Raw genomic sequence first — 21,444 nt, 5'->3', positions numbered from 1 at the left:
AATAAATTTCTTTATGCTTTTTTATAGTAATTATTATTGCACACTCAGTAACAAATTGCAAGTCAATGACTCAGTTAATTTCAGGCGTTTTTGCTGGGGTATTGTGTTGAAATTGGCTAATACACTATTTGCAACTAATTTCAATGTTTAAAATAACAGGTGCCCACTTCGGAATAAATGCTTATTAATCTCATAGCGTAAGTTTCGACACAATACGTATTGCTGAGTTATGCCCGCTAACTATTGGTGTTAGAGAAAAACATGTTTAAACATCAAAATGTCCTCCATTTTTTACACGTGCATACCCTCTTAGGCACTCTCATAGATTACCTACATATTCAATAATGATAACGTTTGGGAACCCTCCGCCCCTGACCTCGCCATAGGTGGGGACTCATACACTTAAACAATAAAATTAAACTAAACCAAAGTAGTATACATTAAAGTGTCTGCAAGTCGGGAGATAACTGTTATTGTGGTCTGGCGAAATATTTTGATGGTCACTTGGGATATCATTGACCACTGACCAGAAGAGGTGAGTTACCGATATATGGTACCAGTTTTCAGCAGGTGTGTAGATACCTATATAATGCAGGATCTCGTATGCAAATTGGTCATTAGTTAGAGTGGCTCGTTTCGGTTCAGGTGTTCTATGGTGTAGCCGGTATGTTGTTGGTTTTCAAATATACTAAAATCCCTATTGGGAGTCTTACACTATGGACAAGCCCGTAGAAGTAAGTCTCCTTAGGACCGATTAAAATTTTTCAAAATTTCATGAATCGGTCCACGTCACTGTACCATGATGTTTGTTTATGCAAAAATCTAAAATTAAAATTCTACTCATATTATTAATCCTTTTTTTTATTGTCTCCCAATAATATTTATGAAAAACTTTAGCGAGGTTGTGCTAATTAATTTCTCACATTAATCGGAATTGAAACCGCAAATAGACATTCGCGCTTTTATTTTGAAATGCAAATTGATACGGTTTTGGTAAGACTACTTCAGGTTAAATGTACTTAGTAAGTTCAGGATAGTTCAGGTTCCAAAAGTTCTCTTGAATTTATTGGAGCTCGTATACTGGGCTTTCAGGCAAGATCCAGTTAGATCAGGATAATTAAAATGTACAGGGTGTTTCCAAAAATGTGGGCAATATCCCGGAAATGAAAAGTTCTTGTCAAAAGATTGTACTTATTCTTATAAATTGTTTTCCAAAAACTTACCTTTAAGAATCTACAGCTCTTCGAACGTTGATAACGAAAATACTCTTTTCTAACTAACTTTTCTTCCAGTTGAAGAAATTGAATGACTTTTGGGTTACTCGTAGACAATACCAAATTAATAAGATAGGACCTAACATTTTTTTCTACATTTTCCGATAGCCGGAGGGGAGGCTGCCCTCGACTTCTTTTTTCTTAAACTTTTAAGGTCTTGGGTTGTTTTAGTCGTTATGTGTTTATCAGATTTCCGGCGTATCTAAGAAAGAAAAAGTACCCTTGATTGACGCAAACCAAATCGTTTTTGAGAAAAACACCATTGCGTGCATTTTTTACTTTATCATCTAGATAGCAAAACAAACAACATTTTTGTGTTAAAATTGTTAAAAATAAATTTATTACTTTGAAATAAATTCCTTAAATTTCATCTATCAAATTTTGAAGAGCTGTATTTCCGTAAGTGTAAATTTTTGGAAAACAATTTATAAGCATAAGTAAAATGTTTTGACAAGAACTTTTCATTTCCCAAATATTGCCTACGTTTTTGGAAATATATTGTATATAGAGGATTATTTTTGACATAGACCGTAGAGGTTTTAATGCAATGCATTTCGTCGTTTTTTTTTAAGAAATCATAGGCAAAATCACCTAACAAGTATAGTGATTATTTATGAAAGTAGTCTAGGGTTTTTTTAGATTTTTTTACCTATGGAATTATAACAGGAATATTCATTAAAAATACAGATTTTAACAGAAAAAAAATAATTTTTTTTTTCATTCCTGAAAATCGAGTAAATGAAAAGTTTCTATTATGACTTTAATGGAATCACAATCCAATAGGTGCTCGCAAAACTACCTGAACCATCTTGATAAATAATGGCTTGTTAGGTAATTTGGGCTATGGGTCATTCAAAAAAATAGCAAAATACATCTGAATACACTGAAGTCCCTATATGACTCAAATTACACAGAAAAACGCCCACATATACGTTGTGAAAAACCTAGATATTTCAAAAGTACATTAATACGAATTTAGTAAGGTTACTTCAAGTTATATTAGACTATTTAAAATTTTACGTCCGTTTTTGACTTTATTCGTGATAGATGAATATGCAAGCAAGATTAGGTTTGTTGGAATCTACAGAAAGCAGCTGAAATCACTAAACGTTTTAAAAGATTTGGTGATTTTACTTGAGTTTAGTTCAAATTCTAAGTATTGCAGTATTGTTAAATTTTATACATATATAGGGTGTTAATTAAGTACATGTATTTATTTCACGAGATTAATCTTTAACTAATTTTACCACAAAAAGTTTCTATGAATGTAGGTCCGCAAAGTCTTCGTTTAAGAACTAGAGAATGTTGAAATTTCATTTTTCATTTGGTTTTTTTTAAATATTTTCGGATGAAAATGTATTGTAATATCGGCCAAAACTTGGTATGCGGGGTGCTATACATGCATAGAAGGCGGAGGTGGTCATTTTCAACAATTATTATAATATTAAACTAATTTTGATAATTTCATAATTGTTATTAGATCAATTTTACCCAAGTCAAGTTAATTGCAAACCCGCCTATCTCTAAAATGGTTACTTCTGCAGACATTTTCCAAGAGTGCCTTTTTTCAATGGAAGTAAGTGTAAAATAAGCCTGTTAATCTAAAAGTGGCATACAGGGCAAGGCAAAAAAATTGGGGCCAATTAAAATGTGATGGAACCCGGTATGTGGCGTCCTCTATCAGTAATCAAAAAATTAAAACAATATTTGGATTTTGTATCATAAAAAACCCTGTATACCCAATTTTGTTCGATTATTACATCTCTATTCGAAAATATTCAGAAAAAAACAAATTAAAAATGAAATTTTAACACCCTCTAGCTCTTAAACGAAGACGTTGCGGACCTACATTCATAGAAACTTTTTGTCATAAAATCAGTTACAAATTCATCCCTTAAAATAAGTAGATGTACTTAATTAACACTCTGTATGTCTTCTGAACATTTGTATAGGCTGATTTAACTCCTCCGTAACTTTTAAATGAAGTGTTACAATCCTGTTTATTACTGTCGATAGAGCAACTTTCAATTATATTTATAGAGAATTTTGCGTTGTTACTTGTAGTTAATTACTTGACCTATTCCTGAGAGATATGTATTTTTCACCTTTAATTCATTATTTTAAAAGCATTTGCACTCTAAAAATTAAGAGTTCTGTAATCTATAAACTAACATCGCTCTACTTAAGAGTTTACTGGACTTGACAGAGTAGATATTAGTCATATTATTGTACTTTGTCGTCAATATCTCGATCCATGTTTGAGATATAAATACGTTTTTAAAGCTGGATTTTCCATTTTCTGAGCAAATTGTATTCATATTTTTAGCTCGCTTAAAACGTTTGGCTTCATGATGAGTGGTCATTTCTGATTGCAACAAATTTATATCAAAACCGCAGCATCAGCTTTGAAACCTTTAAAAAATTGCAGCTTAATTAGCATTAATTAGAATCAAATTACCTGGCTTTTAACCTAATTGCGTCATTCACAACTTTGAGGACTTTTCTTCTTTATAATTAAGAACTGAAGCTAAATGAAGGGACAATATCATTAATTAAATGCACTAATTAAATGAACAGAAGATTTATTTACTGGGAGAAATAGTTTAGACTTAGAAATTTTAGTATTTAGAGAGAAGTACAATCAATACGGAGTAAATACAATCACAAAGTGGAATTTTCAATAAATCTGCTTGACGGTTATTGCATTGATCGTAATTGATTATTACAGATAAATAAGGATTAAAATTGAGCATAAATAGCCACAAATAAAGCAGATAAGTGAACAAATTAAATAAAATTTGATATTTGGTTCTGAATTGTGAGTCAAAGTTAACATTTCAATGGATAAAAATCCATTTTTAGTTTTATTTGTTTTTTATTTAGTTACTTTGTCCAAAAGGGGGTAAGTTTTTTATCCACTTTATCCATCCTTGACAACAATTTTATTTTGAATAACATACATAGTTTTTTATCCATTTAATCCATATGACAACTTTTCTTCCATTCACATATCAAAGCCAAATATATATATTTTTTAACTTAATTTGTTCAATTATCGATCATTTTTGGGAAGTTTGCTTGAATGGAAATTAAACTCAAAAAAAACACGCGTACGTTTTTCAGCTTAAATTACACCGGTGTAAATTTATCAAAAATTACAGATTCGTTTTCACCCCACAAATAGTATTTAAGAAAAGAAGTTCATGAGTCATGTCCTCGAAGAATATGGCCGCAAAATTGAATTATATCAATTTGTTACGAGATCGCTCGAGCGACCAGGAAAATTATCGTGATAATTGCACTAGTGAAAATAGCCGCGGTAATTCACCAATGAGCGATTCAGCGTGATGAGAAGAAAGCAGTACTGCATTGTTGAAATATCAAATTTGCAGTTGTATGAAATTATCTGCTTTGTTTATGCTCAATTTTATTATTTGTCGATCAGTAATATTCAATTATGCAAAATCAACTACAAACAAATTTTATGCAAAATTAATTCCATTTTGTAATACCTTTACTTGCTTTATTTTTATTTTACTTCTGTGTAAACGTCAAAAATTTCACATTCAACACATTAATTAATCATTGATTTCCTGCATTCAAATAGGCAGCGGTGTTTTTTGATGGCAAAATTGACCATTTACCATTGAGAATTAATATGCAATAGGATTATATAATGCTTTTCTTACACCATTCTAAAGACGTTTTTTCTTTAATATCTAAGGAATTTTTTGTGTTCAATGATAGCCATGCTCATTGAAGAGATTACTTATACAGGGTGGCCTCTTGAAAACGAAATACGCGCAGTTCTGAACGGCTAAGAGAATTTATGAAAAAACGCTCGGAACTTATTTTTGAGGGGGAAACATTTTCGGCTAATTCGGACCCCTCTATCTGAATCCCTTAAGCGGGAGGGCGTTCATCCCCGAAATTTTAAATGAAAATGGGAGTCGAGTGACACCTCATTTTGAAGGCAATTTAATGTATTTTATAACTCCCAAGTTTCAAGTTTCTGCTGTCAACACAACCAAGATAGCGGTTTCCCAAAGATGCGCAAATTCAGTTATTTACGTTGAGTTACTTTATCTGTTTTACTTTACTACGGTAACAGAAAATATTCCGGACAAACTTAAATGGCGCAGTAGAAACAGTGGCCTTTACGCATGTGCAATAAAGATGTACTTAACAATTTACGACAATTTTACTTAACATTAATTGGATTCTAACGCAAAAATAGAGATTACGTTTTACATTTTGTAAATAAAAGTAAAGTTACTACAAGTCAATTTAGTAAATGTTGGAAATGCCCATCTCGGACCTCCATGCAATAAAAAAGATTTTATTCAAACTGCCGTCGAACAACGTAATTTCTATTTTTGCGTTAAAATCCAATTAAAGTTAAGTAAAATTTCCGTATAGTATTAAGTACATTTTTATTGCACATGCGTAAAGACCACTGTTTTCTATTGCACCATTTAAGTTTGTCCGGAATATTTTTTGTTACCGTAGTAAAGTAAAACAGATAAAGTAACTCAATTTGCGCATCTTTGGGAAGCCTCCATCTTGGTTATGTTAACTGCAGAGACTTGAAACTCGGGGGATATAAAGTTCATTGAATTACCTTCAAAATGAGGTGTCACTCGACCCCCATTTCCATTTAAGATTTTGGGGATGAACGCCCTCCCGCTTAAGGGATTGCAGATAGGGGAGTCCTAATTAGCCGAAAATGGTTCCCCCTCAAAAATAAGTTTTATGTGTCCGAGCGTTTTTTCATAAATTCTCTTAGCTGTTAAGACCTGCGCGTGTTTCGTTTTCAAACGGCCACCCTGTAGGTAAACATGTACTGTTGTACCTATCTAAGTATTAAGTGCCATACTAGTATAATACCACCAGTTATTTACATTTCCTTATGTTTTACATTACCTATTACAAGAGTAGAAAGTCTGCGTTAGTAATTATTATTCGACTTGAACCACATTACAATGGGAGTGGTACTGCATGCTATTAATAACAAACAAAGCACTTAATCGAAGTTACAACAGTTACATACGGATCTTAAATAATTCTGTGTAATTATTATTGTTTACAGATGAATGACTCATTTGACAAAAACATTTATCATAACGGGTTTCTTTTGGAAATAACAATAAATATCAAATCTACAACGGTTTTTTGACACTTTTTATCACGTCGTTTATAATCAATCAAATTCGTTCTTCAGTTCGTAGATCAATCAACTGAATATGAAGCATCTACTGCTTCTTTTGGGCTCGATAGCAGTGTCGCTGACCACCGGCTATCGACTCCCCAAAAGTGTGATGCCGGAAAGCTATAGACTTGAAATTATCACCCCTTTTGGCGAGAAAGATAATTTTGAGTTTACCGGAAAAGTGTGGATTGAGGTAAGTCTTGACAACTTAACAATCGTAGAAACTCTTAGGCAGTCAGATATCGGCAAAGCAGCCAGTTACTGCAAATTTTAGCATTTTTTGGAGCCGTTCTAAGTAGTCAGGAATTGTATGGAAAATTATAAAAAAAGCATTTTTTTACCTAAGCTCCTACATCGTGCTGAGACATGAAATTACATTAAAAAATATATGAAGAGTTAGTTATACATATTTGCGATTTTCGCGCAGTACAATTTGGGCATTCGAAGATTTTTGTTGCTTTTAAACTGTTTCGAGAAGGTAAAAAAATAAACATTTTCAAAATTTGGTCAAATTTCAGATCGTTTTGGGCAGTCACACATTCGAGCCGGAAAGGGAAAATTTTGGTATTGCGTTTCTCATATAACATCAGCATATTGACAACAGTGTTCAAATGGGTAGTAACGCTAATGGTTAGCAACACTTCTCTACTTCCTCACCATAGGAAAAGGCATAGTTAATTGCTTGTTTACACTTCAAATGTAACAACCATATAAATTACATTAAAAACCTTCATTCAGGGATCTCACAATAATGTATCGCCAAATTAATTCCGACGTTTCCTGTTGGTTTAATTAACGAAAAAAGGGAAGCAGATGTTATAACGATAAGAAGAATAATAAAAATTATGAATAATTAAGTTTAATGAATCTATGAGTATTTTGGTAAATATGGTTTTTGAGATAAAGTTCTATACAGAGTGCTTGTTTCGCGTGGCCCACCACTGGGACCTCGATTATTGTAAGAGATACGAGGTCGGTTGAATTAGGACAGAGTTGCGCAATTTAAAGTTTGATAATAATACCTATTCAAACTGTTAATACTTTTCCAAATATCCATGAAAAATTTTGTTGTTTAGTTTTTTACTTATACAGGGTGTTAATTAAGTACATGTACTTATTTTAAAGAATGAATCTGTAACTGATTTTATGACAAAAAGTTTTTATAAATGTATGTCCGCAACGTCTTCGTTTAAGAGCTAAAGGGTTTTAAAATTTCTTTTTTAATTTGGTTTTTCTTAATATTTTCGGATAGAAATGCAATAAGCGGGCAAAATTTGATACACGGAGGTTTTTTATGATGTAAAATCCAAATATTGTTTTAATTTTTTTATTGCTGATAGAGGACGCCACATACAAGGTTCCATCACATTTTAATTGGCCCTAACTTTTTTGCGCTACCCTGTATGCCACTTTTGTATTAACAGGCTTATTGTACACTTACTTCCATTGAAAAAAGGCACTTTTGGAAAATGCCTGTAGAAGTAATCGTTTTGGAGATGAATGGGTTTGCAATTAACATGACTTGGGTAAAATTGCTTTAATATAAATCAATTATTGAAATTAATTTAATATTATACTAGTTGTTGAAAATGGCCACCTCCGACTTCTATACATGAATAGAACCTCGCATACCAAATTTTGTCCGATTATTACATTTTTGTCGAAAAATATTTTAGAAAAACCAAATTAAAAATGAAACTTTAACACTCTCTAGTTCCTAAACGAAGACGTTGCGGACCTACATTCATAAAAACTTTTTGTGATAAAATCGGTTAAAGATTCAGCCCTTGAAATAAGTACATGTATTTAATAACCTTAAACACCCTTTACATGGAATAGAACCGAAACATTCTTAAGGTCCTTTTTTTGAATACTTTTTAATACAGATGTCAGTTTTTCATTATTGCATTAAGTTCCGAGATATGAAGTGCTACTTTCGTTTCTCTTATGTCCCCCCTATTCAATGTTGATGTTGATAATATTTAGAAAGTATTGGCAACACCATTGATTTCCAAAGGAATACCTACTAAGCTTTAAATCGTACAACTTTCATTCACGACAAGGGGCCTTATAAAACGGGTACCCTGTACATTGTGTTTATATGAAAAAACCTTTAAAAATGCTTCAAGTTTTTAGAAACTAATATAATTATTGGAAACGATTTTAAGGTCAACACTAATTAAATGATCTTCTCAGCTACGATTCATAATATATGCATGCCATTTACCCAGCAAAGCAACAAGGCGATGCAATGACCCATATTAACGGCTTCAATGTCAGCTATTTCATATTCAATCGAAAAATCTTTTTCATGTCAAGTTGAAATCCAATCTTTAGCAATTTTTGCGAATCATAATCGTACCAATTTAGATTCTAATTAACGAATAATACATTCGAAATCTTTTAGACGTCTTGTGTATCCCCTACAACAAACATAACGTTGCATTCCAAGGGCTTGGAAATCGAAGAAAACTCCCTGGCCTTAAAGGACATCTCTAGTAAAGCATCAAAACCCGTTAAAGGGCTTAAAGTAACTTATGAAAAGGAGCACGATTTTCTGATCATTCTGCTCGAACAAAGCTTAACTGAGGACCACAGATATGAAATCCACATCCCTTTTAAAGGGAAATTGGACGATAGCTTAGCAGGTAGGTCAAATAATAAGAAAATTATGTAATGGATTTATTATTGTACCTTTTTCAGGTTTTTATAGAAGTAGCTACAAAGACTCAAAAACGAAGGAAAAGAAATGGTTGGGCGTGACCCAATTTGAGGCAGTGAGTGCCAGAAGGGCCTTCCCATGCTTTGACGAGCCAGCAATGAAGGCTACCTTTGATATCAGTATTGCCAGGAAGGAGGGATATAAGAGCATCAGTAATATGCCCTTATTGACCACTGAACCTATGTAAGTTTTTTGATCAAGATGAAGATATACCAGAAATCATGGAGAAACCGTTGGATTCCAGGAAAGAAAAATCTGGTTGGTACTGGGATCGATTTGATGTTTCAGTACCCATGTCTACGTATTTGGTGGCCTACGTGGTGTCAGATTTCCACTATAAAGAGGCTGAACCGTTGCCCGATGACAAAAACAATGTTACCTTTAGAATTTGGTCCAGAGAAGACGCCCTGGGACAGGTAAGAGACTAAAAAGTAATCCATGCTCAATCAAAACACCAACACCTACGTTTGTGGTGGTTGCCATGTCCTTATTGGCGTATAACGATGAAGCACCTGGATGTTACCCATGTACTGTTTAAAATATCCCCTATTAAGTGTGTTAACTTTGCTCTTAACCTCCATATGATTAAGGTGGATTTCGCCAAAGAGGTGGGCCCTAAAGCTCTTCGCTTCTTCGAAAAGTTTTTCAACATCGACTACCCCCTCCCCAAACAAGACATGGTTGCCATTCCAGACTTCAGCGCAGGAGCAATGGAAAATTGGGGTCTGATCACCTATCGGGAATCTTACTTGCTGTACGACCCCAAAGTATCCACTAAAACTAGTCAACATGGAGTGGCTTCTGTAATTGCTCATGAGTTGGCTCATCAATGGTTTGGTATATGGAATTGTGTTATAATTCAATTTGTCGCCTTTCTAAATTAAATTTTTTTTAGGAAACTTGGTGACAATGGAATGGTGGACTGATCTGTGGCTAAATGAAGGATTTGCGACTTATATGGCAAGTGTGGCAGTTGATCATTTATTCCCTCAATGGAATTCTCTGGAAGAGGAGGGAGCTACTGATATTCTGAACGTATTTTCCTTTGATGCTCTAAAGTCCTCACATCCAGTAAATAAACAATCGATCAATCTCTTCACATCTGATCTAATATGACATCCTTATAGGTCTCAGTTCCTATAGGCGATCCCAAAGAAATCGACGAAATCTTCGATACAATCTCTTACAAAAAGGGTTCTTCCCTTCTGAGGATGATGAGCTTGTTCCTTGGAGAGGAGACTCTGAGGACTGGGGTTAGCAATTATCTTCGAAAAAATAGGTTTATTCCTAAATTTTTAATCGATTTTACCATTAACTATGGTTCTCTGTAGATATCACAATGCAGAGCAAGATGATCTGTGGCAATCGCTCACAGAAGCAGCCCATAAAATTGGTTCATTGCCCAAAACCCTGACTGTGAAGATCATTATGGATACCTGGACCTTGCAGACTGGTTATCCAGTAATAAAAGTCGATCGTGATTACAAGAACAATTCCGTAGAGATAACTCAGGAAAGGTTTTTAAGAGATACAATAAAAGTTAAAGATGAACAAAGATCCTGCTGGTGGGTGCCTTTAAGTTACTCTACCAAATTTAATCCCGATTTTCAAACAACGACTCCCAAATACTGGCTCAGTTGCGAATATGATGAACAGAAGCAAGTCATTGAGGATTTGGCTAAAGATGATGAGTGGGTGGTTTTTAATAACAAAATGGCTGGTGAGCAAATAAAATATATAAATTCAAAAGTATATATTTCTTTTTTAGGCATCTACAAAGTAAACTATGACGAAAAGAATTGGCAGTTGCTGATCCAAGCCCTCAAAGAAGACCTTTCCAAGATCCCCAGTTTAAATCGAGTCCAACTTATCGCTGACGCTGCCGATTTAAGCTACGTAGGCAGTTTACCCTACAACACATTCTTTAGCATGCTGGATTACTTAAAAAAAGAAAACGAATATCTTCCCTGGAAAACTGCATTAGGGAAAGCAGACACTTTGAAGAATCACCTCATTGCTAACCCCATTTATGGGCATTTCAAGGTAATAGGTATACTATTTATATTAAAAAAAAGTATGTTCTCATATATTTCTGTTTAAATCAGAGCTACATGAAATCCTTGGTGGCTCCAATGTACGAGAAACTAGGAGGACTTCAAATGACCAAACCAGAAGCGTCCGATAAACTGGACAAAATAAAGTTCCAAATATCAGTGGCCAGTAGAAGTTGCAAATATGGAGTAGAAAAATGCATTGAAGATGCTAAAGCTTTGTTCAAAAAACTACAGGATTCTCCAGACAATTCTACATTGTAACTAATCTTCAACTGAAATATTCTGAAATAATGTGCTTCTTCACAGAATCCCCAAAGATTTATCCAGTATCGTTTACTGCACGGCTTTGACGTATGGAGGAGAAAAAGAGTGGAATTTCCTGTGGCAGAAGTACCAGCGTTCCAATGTTGCCAGCGAGAAGAATTCCTTGTTGAGTGTTTTGGGTTGTACTAGAGAGATCTGGTTGTTAAACAGGTATAAAAATTGAAGAGAAAATTGACAACGTTACAATTTTCGTTTCTATCGTAGATATCTGGATTGGTCCTTGAATGATGACAAGATTCGAAGACAAGATTCCAGCAGTGTCTTCAGTGCTGTGGCCAACAATGACGTAGGATATTATGTGGCTAAGAAGTTCTTCTTCGACAATGTCAAGAAGATTTTCAAACAGTTAGTAATTTGAATGAGTAACAGAGAAAGAAGTAGAAAATTGCGAGGGTGCAACGAGAGTTCTAATGTTTCGTAGGGCATAACTCCTAGTTTTGTGTAAATTAAAAATGCATTTTCAATATTTGAGATACTTAGTAAAAATTTGGAGTATAGATTTCTCAGGCTACATCAACTGATCCCGAAAGCTAATTCGAAAATTTGCAGTGTGACAAGACCAACTTTTTTGAGACACGCCACTGATATTCACTAACCAAAATTTAAAATTTCTCGTTCAATTGAGAAACCTTTTTATCTCTTACATTTTCTTTTTGTCCTGCTTTCCAACAATTTGTATACGTAAATGTAAAGTAAATATGCTGAACACCAATAAATACACAACGGGACTCCAAAAGTATTTGGAATTAGGGCCTCTTGCTAGGTTGTCAGTATAGTTAGAAATGTTAATTGAAAAAAAAGTAGTATTATCTTTTAAATTTGGTAATACTTATCTATATTTGATAATCATAATAAAAAATTCACAAGGTTAGTTCACCTAAACCTGACAAATTCCTTATGTGCTTTTGTAAATACGAGGGTTGGTTTTAACAGAATTGAGTTTAAGTGATCATTCAACAAGTTGGCTTAAGTGTTTGTCACTAAATATTTATAATATAAGAACAATATGTGCATACTTTTCCTACAGTGGCGCACCACAGAAAAGATTGGGGTGGTAAAGGGGTGTCTGATTACTCAAAGAATATCACCGTGTAGATTTTCAAATTAGCTTTAGACTTCTATAGGAAGCGTACGTGCCAAATATTAGAACTAAATATTTGAAATAATGAGAAAAGGTGCAAAATAATATTCATTAACACTACCTACTGATACTGAATATTTCAAAAAAGATCCTTTTATTTGACTTATATTACTTATCGCTTACTTGCTTTATTATTATTACCTTGCTATGTTACAATCAACAGTGTCGCACCAAACAAGAGAAGAATCACCAGGTATCTTACATCTTTAACTGGGCATATGCAGGATGAGGAAGAACTCCAGGAGGTATTTTGCTCATTGTTACTCTTTAAAGATGGTTTACGTAAACTTACACCTTTCAGCTGCAACACTTCATCCAAGAGAACAAAGAGAACTTCTCGGAGGTGAAAAAGGGCGTGGAGCAGGCGCTTGAAACTGTAAAAATCAACACTCAATGGCAGGCCAAACACAGCAAATCCATTCACGACATCTTATTGAAATTGTCACAGGATTAGTGTTACGTCAGAAACGTAAAAAATACGTCGAAAGGAAGCTTGTAGCGAATAAAAAACAACAATGTATAAATAAACATCTTTAATTGGAAAAATTAATAAATATACAATAAGAGCTCAGAATAATTTATAAACCTCACGAATTTTTGCAGCAGGTATTTTACTCTCTGCTATTATTTCATAGTATTTAATATACACAAATATGTACTTAATAATTAAATTTGTCTTTTTTATGCATGCAAATTATTTGTATACACACGTAAAATTAGAAGAAAAAATGCAAAAAATATACAGGGTGATGACAATTTACTTAACGAACAACAGTAGTACATAGAACAGACAGTATTCTTATATTTTACAATATATTACTATATATTTTTTATTCTTTAATACCTAATATCACGAATTTTAGAAGCCTATAACTTACAAGTTATTAATACTGGTCTGATTGAGAAATCACAAGTGGGGAACGGCTCCCCCCAATTGTTAATTAATTATCAAGAATTCGATTGTAGATGTGGAATAATTTATTTTTCTACATCGTAAAAAAAACAACTATTATTATACTTTACCCTAACCGAACATCGCTTTCGTCGCTAGACCCATAATGTTAACTTTCGTCTGGAAAGGTGAAAGTTTGACGTTCTGCGAGTTGGCTATTTCAAAAACTCAAACTCAGGAAATTGTTTAATAATTTAATTACTATTTGTATCACTCATGGTCGTAGAAAAAGTATAGCGTTTGACATTATATTCAGAGGAACAATGCCCAAAACAAAAGGCTTGAGAAGAATAACAAGTACAAAAATAATAACAGTGCAAAAACATATAACCTGAACTAAATATTTAGCTACGAGTATTATACGAAATTCGTGGTTTTACTTTAGTATAAAATAGCAAATATGGAGTGTTCGTGCCCCATTGATGACCTAATTTGTTCACGAAGTCGTCATTTGATAGGATTACAGCTTTGTCGTCGTTTAATTCTAACCAGTTATCGCTGAAGTTCGATGTAGTTGAGCTTAGTTTACGGATACTGCAGCAGTTTATGCTTTCGCAAACCTAAGAGCAAGGATATTTATCCACAATTAATTTAGATTTTTAGTATTTTTGAGAACTATAATATTGATGTAAATTTATATATCTTTCATAACGAGATGAAATGTACAAATCGTTTTACTTTAACTGTTGACAACATATAGAAATTCATCGGGACCTTCCTGTACATATTTTTTATTTTAAGATTTAGTATAGAGCAAAGAAGACAGAAACATAACTTTTGTTTTGTGGTACTGAAGCCCATATTTCAGCTACAGGTTGTACTGATCATCACAGAATAGTGAACACTGGAACTTTATTACAGACAGAGATTTACCGAACGATATTTATCTGAAATCATCCTGACGTTAAACGAAAACGTACTAAACAGTGTTAATCCAGCGAAGCACATGTTGAGCTGAATGCAATCGAGAACGTAAAACATAAAAAGGCTTTACAGTGATCTAAGAATAAATAAAGTAGCCATTAACCCGGAATTGATAATGTTGATTAAATTGCATTATTTTGGCATGTTTTAATATTTCCTTGCATTGCGATTATACAAAGTTTTTTTATAATAAAAGATGCAATACTTTTGCATCTGTATAGACTAATAAAAAAATCTATGACAATACTCTACAAATGTCAAATTAATACTTTGGGCAAAACTGTCTATACAGTTAGGATTAAACATTTCCTATAAGTAAGTTAGTTGATCCGTAATACTGTAAAAAATCACTGTGTAATGTAGCAAAAATTCTTACCGGGCCGTCACCTTGTTTAGAACCGATCCCATTTTGAATCTCGCTCGAATTGTTCTGAGTTCTTGATTTAAAGAATTTAAACAAAGCCGCAGACAGATCTCTATTGCTTGATGAAAGACTGTTCTTTGGAGTCTCTCTCATACATTCCAAATAGTCATTTGTATCAAACTAGAAAAGATTTTCAAGATGGCAAGAAAAAAAATCAGAGAAATCTCTTACCGAGGCTCTTGAATAGGCAATATAATGTCCTGAGACCATATTTTCCCCTATATGCATAATAACGCAGCTCAACTGGTACTTATGCGGGGTTTCCTTCGTTTTTGGAACTTTCTCGCAACCCTCGCAAAAACAGCGGATTTCCAACGGCGTGGGCACGTATGTGTTTAATTTTTTCATTCCCTCAAGAGAAGTGGTGAAGCGCTTCAAGTGAAGGACCATGGTATTTGGCAACTTTTGGTATACAAGCTGCAGCAAAAAAAAATAAAATCGAAATAAAAAAATCGCTCTAGATAATTTACCGAGCGCAGAGCCTCATTATACTTGCTGCAATTCTCGCAAAAATACTTATTTTCACCGCACAATTTTTCTGCAGTCACACAAATTGAACCAAAAATCGAACTGTCCAGAAAGTAAGTCTGGGCCTCCCTAACTGGCACCTAAAATCAATTTATGTAGAGTGAAGTTTAGGGCGAATAAATGCATTAGATACTTGAATTTCTAAAAACGGTTCGTATAATTGGCTCACAGTTTCGCATTCCGAACACACAGTGCGGTGCAGTAAAACTCCCTGGAATTCCTCCTCAATAAAGTTATATCCAAATTTTTTTATCGCATTTCCACCGTTTGCCAAGTTTTCCTCTGAATTTGCTCCAGCATCTATAAAATTAGCTAATACAATCGGTTTTTGACTGTGAATTCTTAATTTAATACCATTTCCTATGCTATGCTCGTTTCGATGTAAACTACCCTTCAGTTTTTTTTGGGGCTGTCTTTTGGAACGTCGCATACCCAAAATTTTTGTATTATTATTTATACTGGCTGATCCAAGTTCAGGGGGTTTCATAAGATCAGGATGGTGCTCAATCTAAATTAAAGAAAAAAACTTTGTTAAGACTTGAAAGTCAAACATTACAAACTATTGGTGACAACAAATCAAGTAGGTAACAGATACGTTTTTATTTTTGCAAAAAGAGAAAAACCACTAAAAATATTTGTAAAGAAGATTGAATTCCGTGACAAACCAAGGATTTGTTCTTTCAATTTTAGACTACCAAGCAAAACAAGAGTCCTGCATGCAACTTGTACTAAACTTGCACAGTAGCCATTTCAGATTTACTATGATTACTCAGACTATCTTTCGGCCTAGATATGAACAATGACAGAAGATGTAGACAGGAAAAATAACTTGTTATTTTGGAGATTTTAAGTTTTATAATAGAATCCTGTTGTGGTGTCTCACCTGCTGGTTGAGTTTATCACAGGTGCTTCGAAGACAACTAAAGAGCTCAATAAAGAACTCATGTGCATCCTGTTGACCATTCCCTTTAAACATTGTGTTGGCGTCCTTCACAGCCTGCAGCAATGAATGGGGGTGGTATGCAGTGCGTGACACTTTCATTTCCATATCATTCATAGTCACATAAAGGGCATGCAGACTCTCTGTCACCAATTGGAATTTTGGTATAGGAATCACATCATTGTTGCCTGAAACAGCACTAACAAAATGCCACCACATTACCAGATAAACAAAAGCCCACCAATAGATAAGAGATCTTTGCTGCTTGCACTTCTCCAACTGGAACCACTCACAGCACTCCCATTGCGCCCCAAACTACTTGTTTTTGCTTTTGCCTCCTTCAATTTGCTGTCGACAAAACTGAGATCAGCTAGAAGATGATGCAAGTGATGCAGAAATGTTGGCGTGAACCTCAATGCATACACCACGCTGTTCATGAAACATGTGTTGCCAATGTTAGTCAAAACTGCAACATTGCATTCTCCAGATGGCTGGAAATCTGAGTTGGTTGGTTCGTGGTAATCTCCCATTATGCGTCTTTTTAGAGGTGGTGATTCTGGGGTTAATAAGTTTATTAAGACGTTTGAACTATCTGAAGCTTCTTTGGAACCAAAAAGACCTTCTGGGATTATAACATGTGGCCACAGATTTTCTTCCACAGATTTTTTTTTTCTACTTTTCAGTGCAGTCTCTGTATACTTGTTTGATACTATGGTGGTTAAATTAACTGTGGGCCTGATGGGAGCTTCTGACCACTCTTTTTTACATTCAGCAGCTAGAAGAGCATATGCTCAAAGAACATTAGAAATTGCTGACTGCGGATGAAATACCTATTGCCAGAAACCATGGAGTTTCTTCAGCCTTTTCAGACCTATTGTAAGGGATTTCTACACCCCTAATAGATTCCACAGTGGGATGTAAATCCTCATCTAAGGGAATGCCATATACCAAATTTTCAAATTGTTGAGTTGCAAAGGGCCTGTTTCCTGGTATCTTCCCACTCATCTTTTGCATAGTTTCGAAACCTGAAAAGATGGAATGAATCTATCTCATACTAATCCTCAATTAAAAGCCAACAGGAAAAATCCTGGCAACATTATCACAAGGATAACATTAATGGAAATATTCAAATGGAGACAGAGTATCTTTCAAGTTTCATGGTTTACATAAAAATTATTTGTTTAACTGTAAAGTTGGCAGTACATTGATCTAGTGGCTCTAAGTAATAACAAGAAGGCAAATTAAGAACAAAATTCATTATGATCTTACAAAACATAGAAATAAGTAGGAACTCCCTTGAACTGGAGGAAATTAATTTAGGGAGTTGTAGGTCAAGTGCATTAATACAAAATAACTAGCTTTAAAATTAATGTAAAAACCTGTTCACTTAATAGGAAATTAACTAGAAAATGGTAAAATATAGAATATATAGTGATAAATGTAGAATAACGTTAAATAACCGTACTTACATGTGTGTAGGTATGTATGTATGTAACAATAGTAAGATTTAACCACTAATTAAGCTCTCCAGGTACGAGATCTTTTGGGCCAAGATTCTAGATTTGTTGTCAATGTGTCAGTTTACAAGAACAGGTTTTGCTACAGATTTTTAGGTATAAATTTCGTTTTTAAATCTTATTTTTTTAAATTGTAAGCGCGTACAATATCCAAAATCCAAACATTAATAAACAAAACGATAACGTCTAACGGCATTAACGAGGTGTCAGTCAAATGTCAAAGGGAGAGAAGTAGAGGTTTTCATATAAAGAATAGACATGGAGCATCCATATCACGACAATGTCAAATATGTATAGAACTTTTACCTCTATTTTCTAATAGTGTATAAGTATTGAACTACAGAAAAAAGTCTATTTATGATTTTAACATTATGATCTATAATTTATCATCTGTTATCTATGATTTCTATTAACTACTTCTTGCTAAGTTCCAATGTTACATTTGATAATTGTGTCTTCTTTTTTTCCATAGGTGATTTCGACTAGCGTATGATATGCGTTGAATCAGACGTTCACTAATTGCCGTCTGAAAGCGTCTAATTTTTTATTTTTGTCCGTCGGGGATTTTGACTTTGACGAACACGTGCGAGAGTACTGCGAAGTGCATATCAAAACAAGAAGATGCGGATAGAAACTTGCTATTTTTGTTCCTCTAAAATATATCCAGGCCACGGCATCCAGTTCGTCAGAAACGACTGTAAAGTAAGTCCTTATTCCTATGTCAACCCTCTTAAGTCTTCCCGAAGAAGGTTATGTTACAACCATCCAAATGTTCGACCCTTCTTTACGCATTTTCTTAAGTTTTCTCTTAATATAAAACCCTCTCATCTAGATTTTCAAATTTTGCCGTTCAAAATGTCACGCAGCCTTCAAGAAGAAGAAGAACCCGCGTAAAGTCAAATGGACCAAAGCATATAGGAAAACAGTGGGCAAGGAATTGGCCATTGATCCCTCCTTTGAGTTCGAAAAGAGACGAAATATCCCGGTGAAATATAACAGAGAAATGTTTACCAAAACAGTTGAAGCAATGAAGAAAGTGGAGAAGATTAGACAGAAGAGACAAGGCGCTTATATTATGCAAAGGTAATTGAGCATTATAATAATTTTGAGTTGTTTCAAATTTCTTGTTATTCAGATTACGGAAAGGACGTGAACTGGAGCAGGAAAGAGATATTAAAGAAGTGCAAAGAGATCTGGCACTTATTCGCTCCCCAGCAGTGGGTCTTAAGCAAAGACAGGATCAGCAAATGGCTGAAGATTCTAAATTGAGTGAAAGTGAGACCGAAGAGCAAATGGAGGGAATTATTGAAGATGGGGGAGAAGTTACATTATAAGTTATTAGCATTAGATAATAAAGAAGTTGTATTGAGTTTTCCAATTTGTGGAAGTCTTTACAAGATTGTAACTAAATTCAGAGATGAAAATCAGCTCAAATATGGCTTTGATAATGGTCTTAAAAATACTTTTGAGGAAAATAATTTTTTAGATTTTTTGCAAATTTTCAGCTATTTAATGTGAGAGACAGTTTTATTTTATTTTATTGGGTGCATACCAAATTTCAGTATAGTATGAATATGGTGATTGTGCTTTAAAATCTCCATTGCAAAGACCATGTCTGTAATCCTTCATCGAGTTACTTAAGCTGGCTTTTCTTATCATATAAGCTTTGCATTAAAGCAAAGTAAGAGTATGCTGTCTTCAAAACCTAAATCAAGAAACTTCAGTTAACTGTAATCTTTTTTTGAAATAGACAAATCTAACAGACAAGTATGATCCCATTGAAAGCCTGATAATTTTGCCTGCAGTGATGTACATTGGTCTCTGACTGCGTAAAATGATCATCTGCAGGAGTTTTCTGGTAGGCTTCGGCGAGTTCAACCAGTCATAATGGTAGCAGGCATCACCAATTTCAACACCCTAGTTGAAGAATATGTATACCTTGAAAGGTAATTTTTAAATAGCAGAACTACAAGACCTTGATGGTGAGCAAGGTGGCAAACCAGCAGCAGATACCGAGTTCAAATAGCACGTCAAAAGTAAAGGCGCAGTTGAAGTAAAATTGCACACTGAAGATTTCGCCCTATAATAAATTCATATTCTTTAGTGTCAAATATCACCTTTCAATAAATTGTACTTGTACCGAATGAGCTAGTTGAAACATTCCATTACAAATCGATATAACAGTGGCCAGACTTTGGGCGAGAAAGATAAAGGTAAATACATCTTCAGCCTCATTTATAAATCTAGAAATGGCTTTTCTATAAAACATTAAATCTAAAAGAATTTGTCGTCTATACTTCACGACAGCCTCGTGCCTAAAGGCACATTTGCTGAAAAACTCATGTTCCTCTTCCTGCAATCTTGCAGGATTCTTGGGCTTGAAAGTTAAAATCGACTCCTGCAGAATATCAAATTGGGCAGTAGCGATGTTAATCAAACCTATTATAATCATATCAAATGAGATTCCTATCATCACTAAATAGTAGTTGCAAAAACTTTGTAAGGCTAATAGACCGTAGAAGGTATAGGTGTTCAGTTCATGCGAGAAGGTGACGGGTAAATTATATTTAGTGAAAAATGGTTTGTTTAAATAAAGAGCAATGCTCACTGCAACGCAAGAAACATAAAACAACGTCACACCATTTGAAGCTTTAATGCATTTCGTCTTATATAGCTCCGTTTCTGTGGAATATTCGTCGAACAGTCGAATGCTTTGTAACAAATTCCTCATAGGTGTCCCCTTCTTGAATTGAAATATGAGGATTTTAATGGTATATCCCATATAGAGACCAAAGGTTGAGAGATGCATGGCCAATGCTTCGTAATCCTGCCTTAAGAGCAGGTTTTTCAACTCGTCCAAAAGAGTAAGATCGAAGATTAAACATGTAACGAAAAAGAAGAGTATTTTGAGTTTTTGGGTGATGGTGTACTCTTCTGAGGGCCAAATTTCAGTGATACTCAGGATTTTTTCAGTGACTGCTATGGAATCACGCCATTTAGGCTAAAATTTTGAGAATTTGCAACAGTTAAAAACAGAAGTTTTACGTACCTTAATAACCATTTTAATATTTTTCATATATTACATTCAAACTTGTCGAAAGAAGCAACGATAATAATCGACCTCTAAAATCTTATTTCAGCGCGATAGTAGTAATTATACTTGGAAACCACAATTTAATCACTAAAAGAAATTGATAATTATACAGAGGTTTAATAAATGGTTTGTGCGTGAAAAGGCTTGAATAATGCAGCCAAATTTGTAGGTACCTGTGTATAACTCTACTGAGCTCATCAATATTCTGAAGAACAATCGATAATGAACTGAAGGTAAGATTTTTTGGATCGTGAATAAACGGGGCTTGTCTTTTATCCTCTTTTCCTTGATACACTTTTGCGTTAACAAATAAATACAAGGTATAAATGAAATAAAGGGAC

General features: G+C 34.1%; 4 protein-coding genes across 7 annotated transcripts; 2 read left to right on the top strand and 2 right to left on the bottom strand.

The window, feature by feature from the left end:
- The first annotated feature begins 418 nt into the window (after positions 1 to 418).
- LOC136414239 (aminopeptidase N-like) lies at positions 419 to 13,408 on the top strand. Of its 2 annotated transcripts, none has more exons than XM_066398135.1 (15): positions 419 to 535; positions 6,496 to 6,676; positions 8,891 to 9,131; positions 9,187 to 9,388; positions 9,450 to 9,621; positions 9,796 to 10,042; positions 10,101 to 10,276; positions 10,333 to 10,484; positions 10,537 to 10,925; positions 10,974 to 11,248; positions 11,311 to 11,516; positions 11,566 to 11,733; positions 11,788 to 11,928; positions 12,888 to 12,969; positions 13,026 to 13,408. In XM_066398135.1, exons 2-15 carry the CDS (start codon positions 6,518 to 6,520, stop codon positions 13,176 to 13,178), a joined length of 2,763 nt encoding a protein of 920 aa, XP_066254232.1. In that variant the 5' UTR covers positions 419 to 535; positions 6,496 to 6,517; the 3' UTR covers positions 13,179 to 13,408. The 2 variants fall into 2 exon arrangements, with proteins under 2 accessions (XP_066254232.1, XP_066254233.1); XM_066398136.1 differs by lacking the exon at positions 419 to 535 and adding an exon at positions 545 to 664.
- Positions 13,243 to 18,208, bottom strand: Usp1 (ubiquitin specific protease 1). 2 transcript variants are annotated; one of them, XM_066398142.1, is made up of 10 exons: positions 17,962 to 18,207; positions 17,323 to 17,517; positions 16,734 to 17,267; positions 16,436 to 16,680; positions 15,907 to 16,060; positions 15,686 to 15,852; positions 15,495 to 15,632; positions 15,196 to 15,441; positions 14,977 to 15,144; positions 13,243 to 14,236 (listed from the first exon to the last, which is right to left on the bottom strand). In XM_066398142.1, the coding sequence occupies exons 2-10, from the start codon at positions 17,504 to 17,506 to the stop codon at positions 14,021 to 14,023; spliced, it is 2,052 nt and encodes a 683-aa protein (XP_066254239.1). In that variant the 5' UTR covers positions 17,507 to 17,517; positions 17,962 to 18,207; the 3' UTR covers positions 13,243 to 14,020. The 2 variants fall into 2 exon arrangements, with proteins under 2 accessions (XP_066254239.1, XP_066254238.1); XM_066398141.1 differs by having other exon boundaries at positions 15,686 to 16,060; positions 17,962 to 18,208.
- A 341-nt stretch (positions 18,209 to 18,549) lies between these two features.
- On the top strand, positions 18,550 to 19,376 carry RpL24-like (ribosomal protein L24-like). The gene is made up of 3 exons (XM_066398371.1): positions 18,550 to 18,711; positions 18,842 to 19,092; positions 19,145 to 19,376. The coding sequence occupies exons 1-3, from the start codon at positions 18,631 to 18,633 to the stop codon at positions 19,341 to 19,343; spliced, it is 531 nt and encodes a 176-aa protein (XP_066254468.1). The 5' UTR covers positions 18,550 to 18,630; the 3' UTR covers positions 19,344 to 19,376.
- A 228-nt stretch (positions 19,377 to 19,604) lies between these two features.
- On the bottom strand, positions 19,605 to 21,133 carry LOC136414382 (putative odorant receptor 92a). 2 transcript variants are annotated; one of them, XM_066398370.1, is made up of 5 exons: positions 20,307 to 21,133; positions 20,150 to 20,252; positions 19,985 to 20,089; positions 19,771 to 19,926; positions 19,605 to 19,714 (listed from the first exon to the last, which is right to left on the bottom strand). In XM_066398370.1, exons 1-5 carry the CDS (start codon positions 20,816 to 20,818, stop codon positions 19,643 to 19,645), a joined length of 948 nt encoding a protein of 315 aa, XP_066254467.1. In that variant the 5' UTR covers positions 20,819 to 21,133; the 3' UTR covers positions 19,605 to 19,642. The 2 variants fall into 2 exon arrangements, with proteins under 2 accessions (XP_066254467.1, XP_066254466.1); XM_066398369.1 differs by having other exon boundaries at positions 20,150 to 21,133.
- Positions 21,134 to 21,444: the final 311 nt, after the last annotated feature.

This window comes from Euwallacea similis, chromosome 17 (genome assembly GCF_039881205.1).
Source record: "Euwallacea similis isolate ESF13 chromosome 17, ESF131.1, whole genome shotgun sequence".
Taxonomy (NCBI): Eukaryota; Metazoa; Arthropoda; class Insecta; order Coleoptera; family Curculionidae; genus Euwallacea; species Euwallacea similis.
Note: the sequence above shows the minus strand (reverse complement) of the source record. Positions and strands in the feature narration are given on the sequence as shown.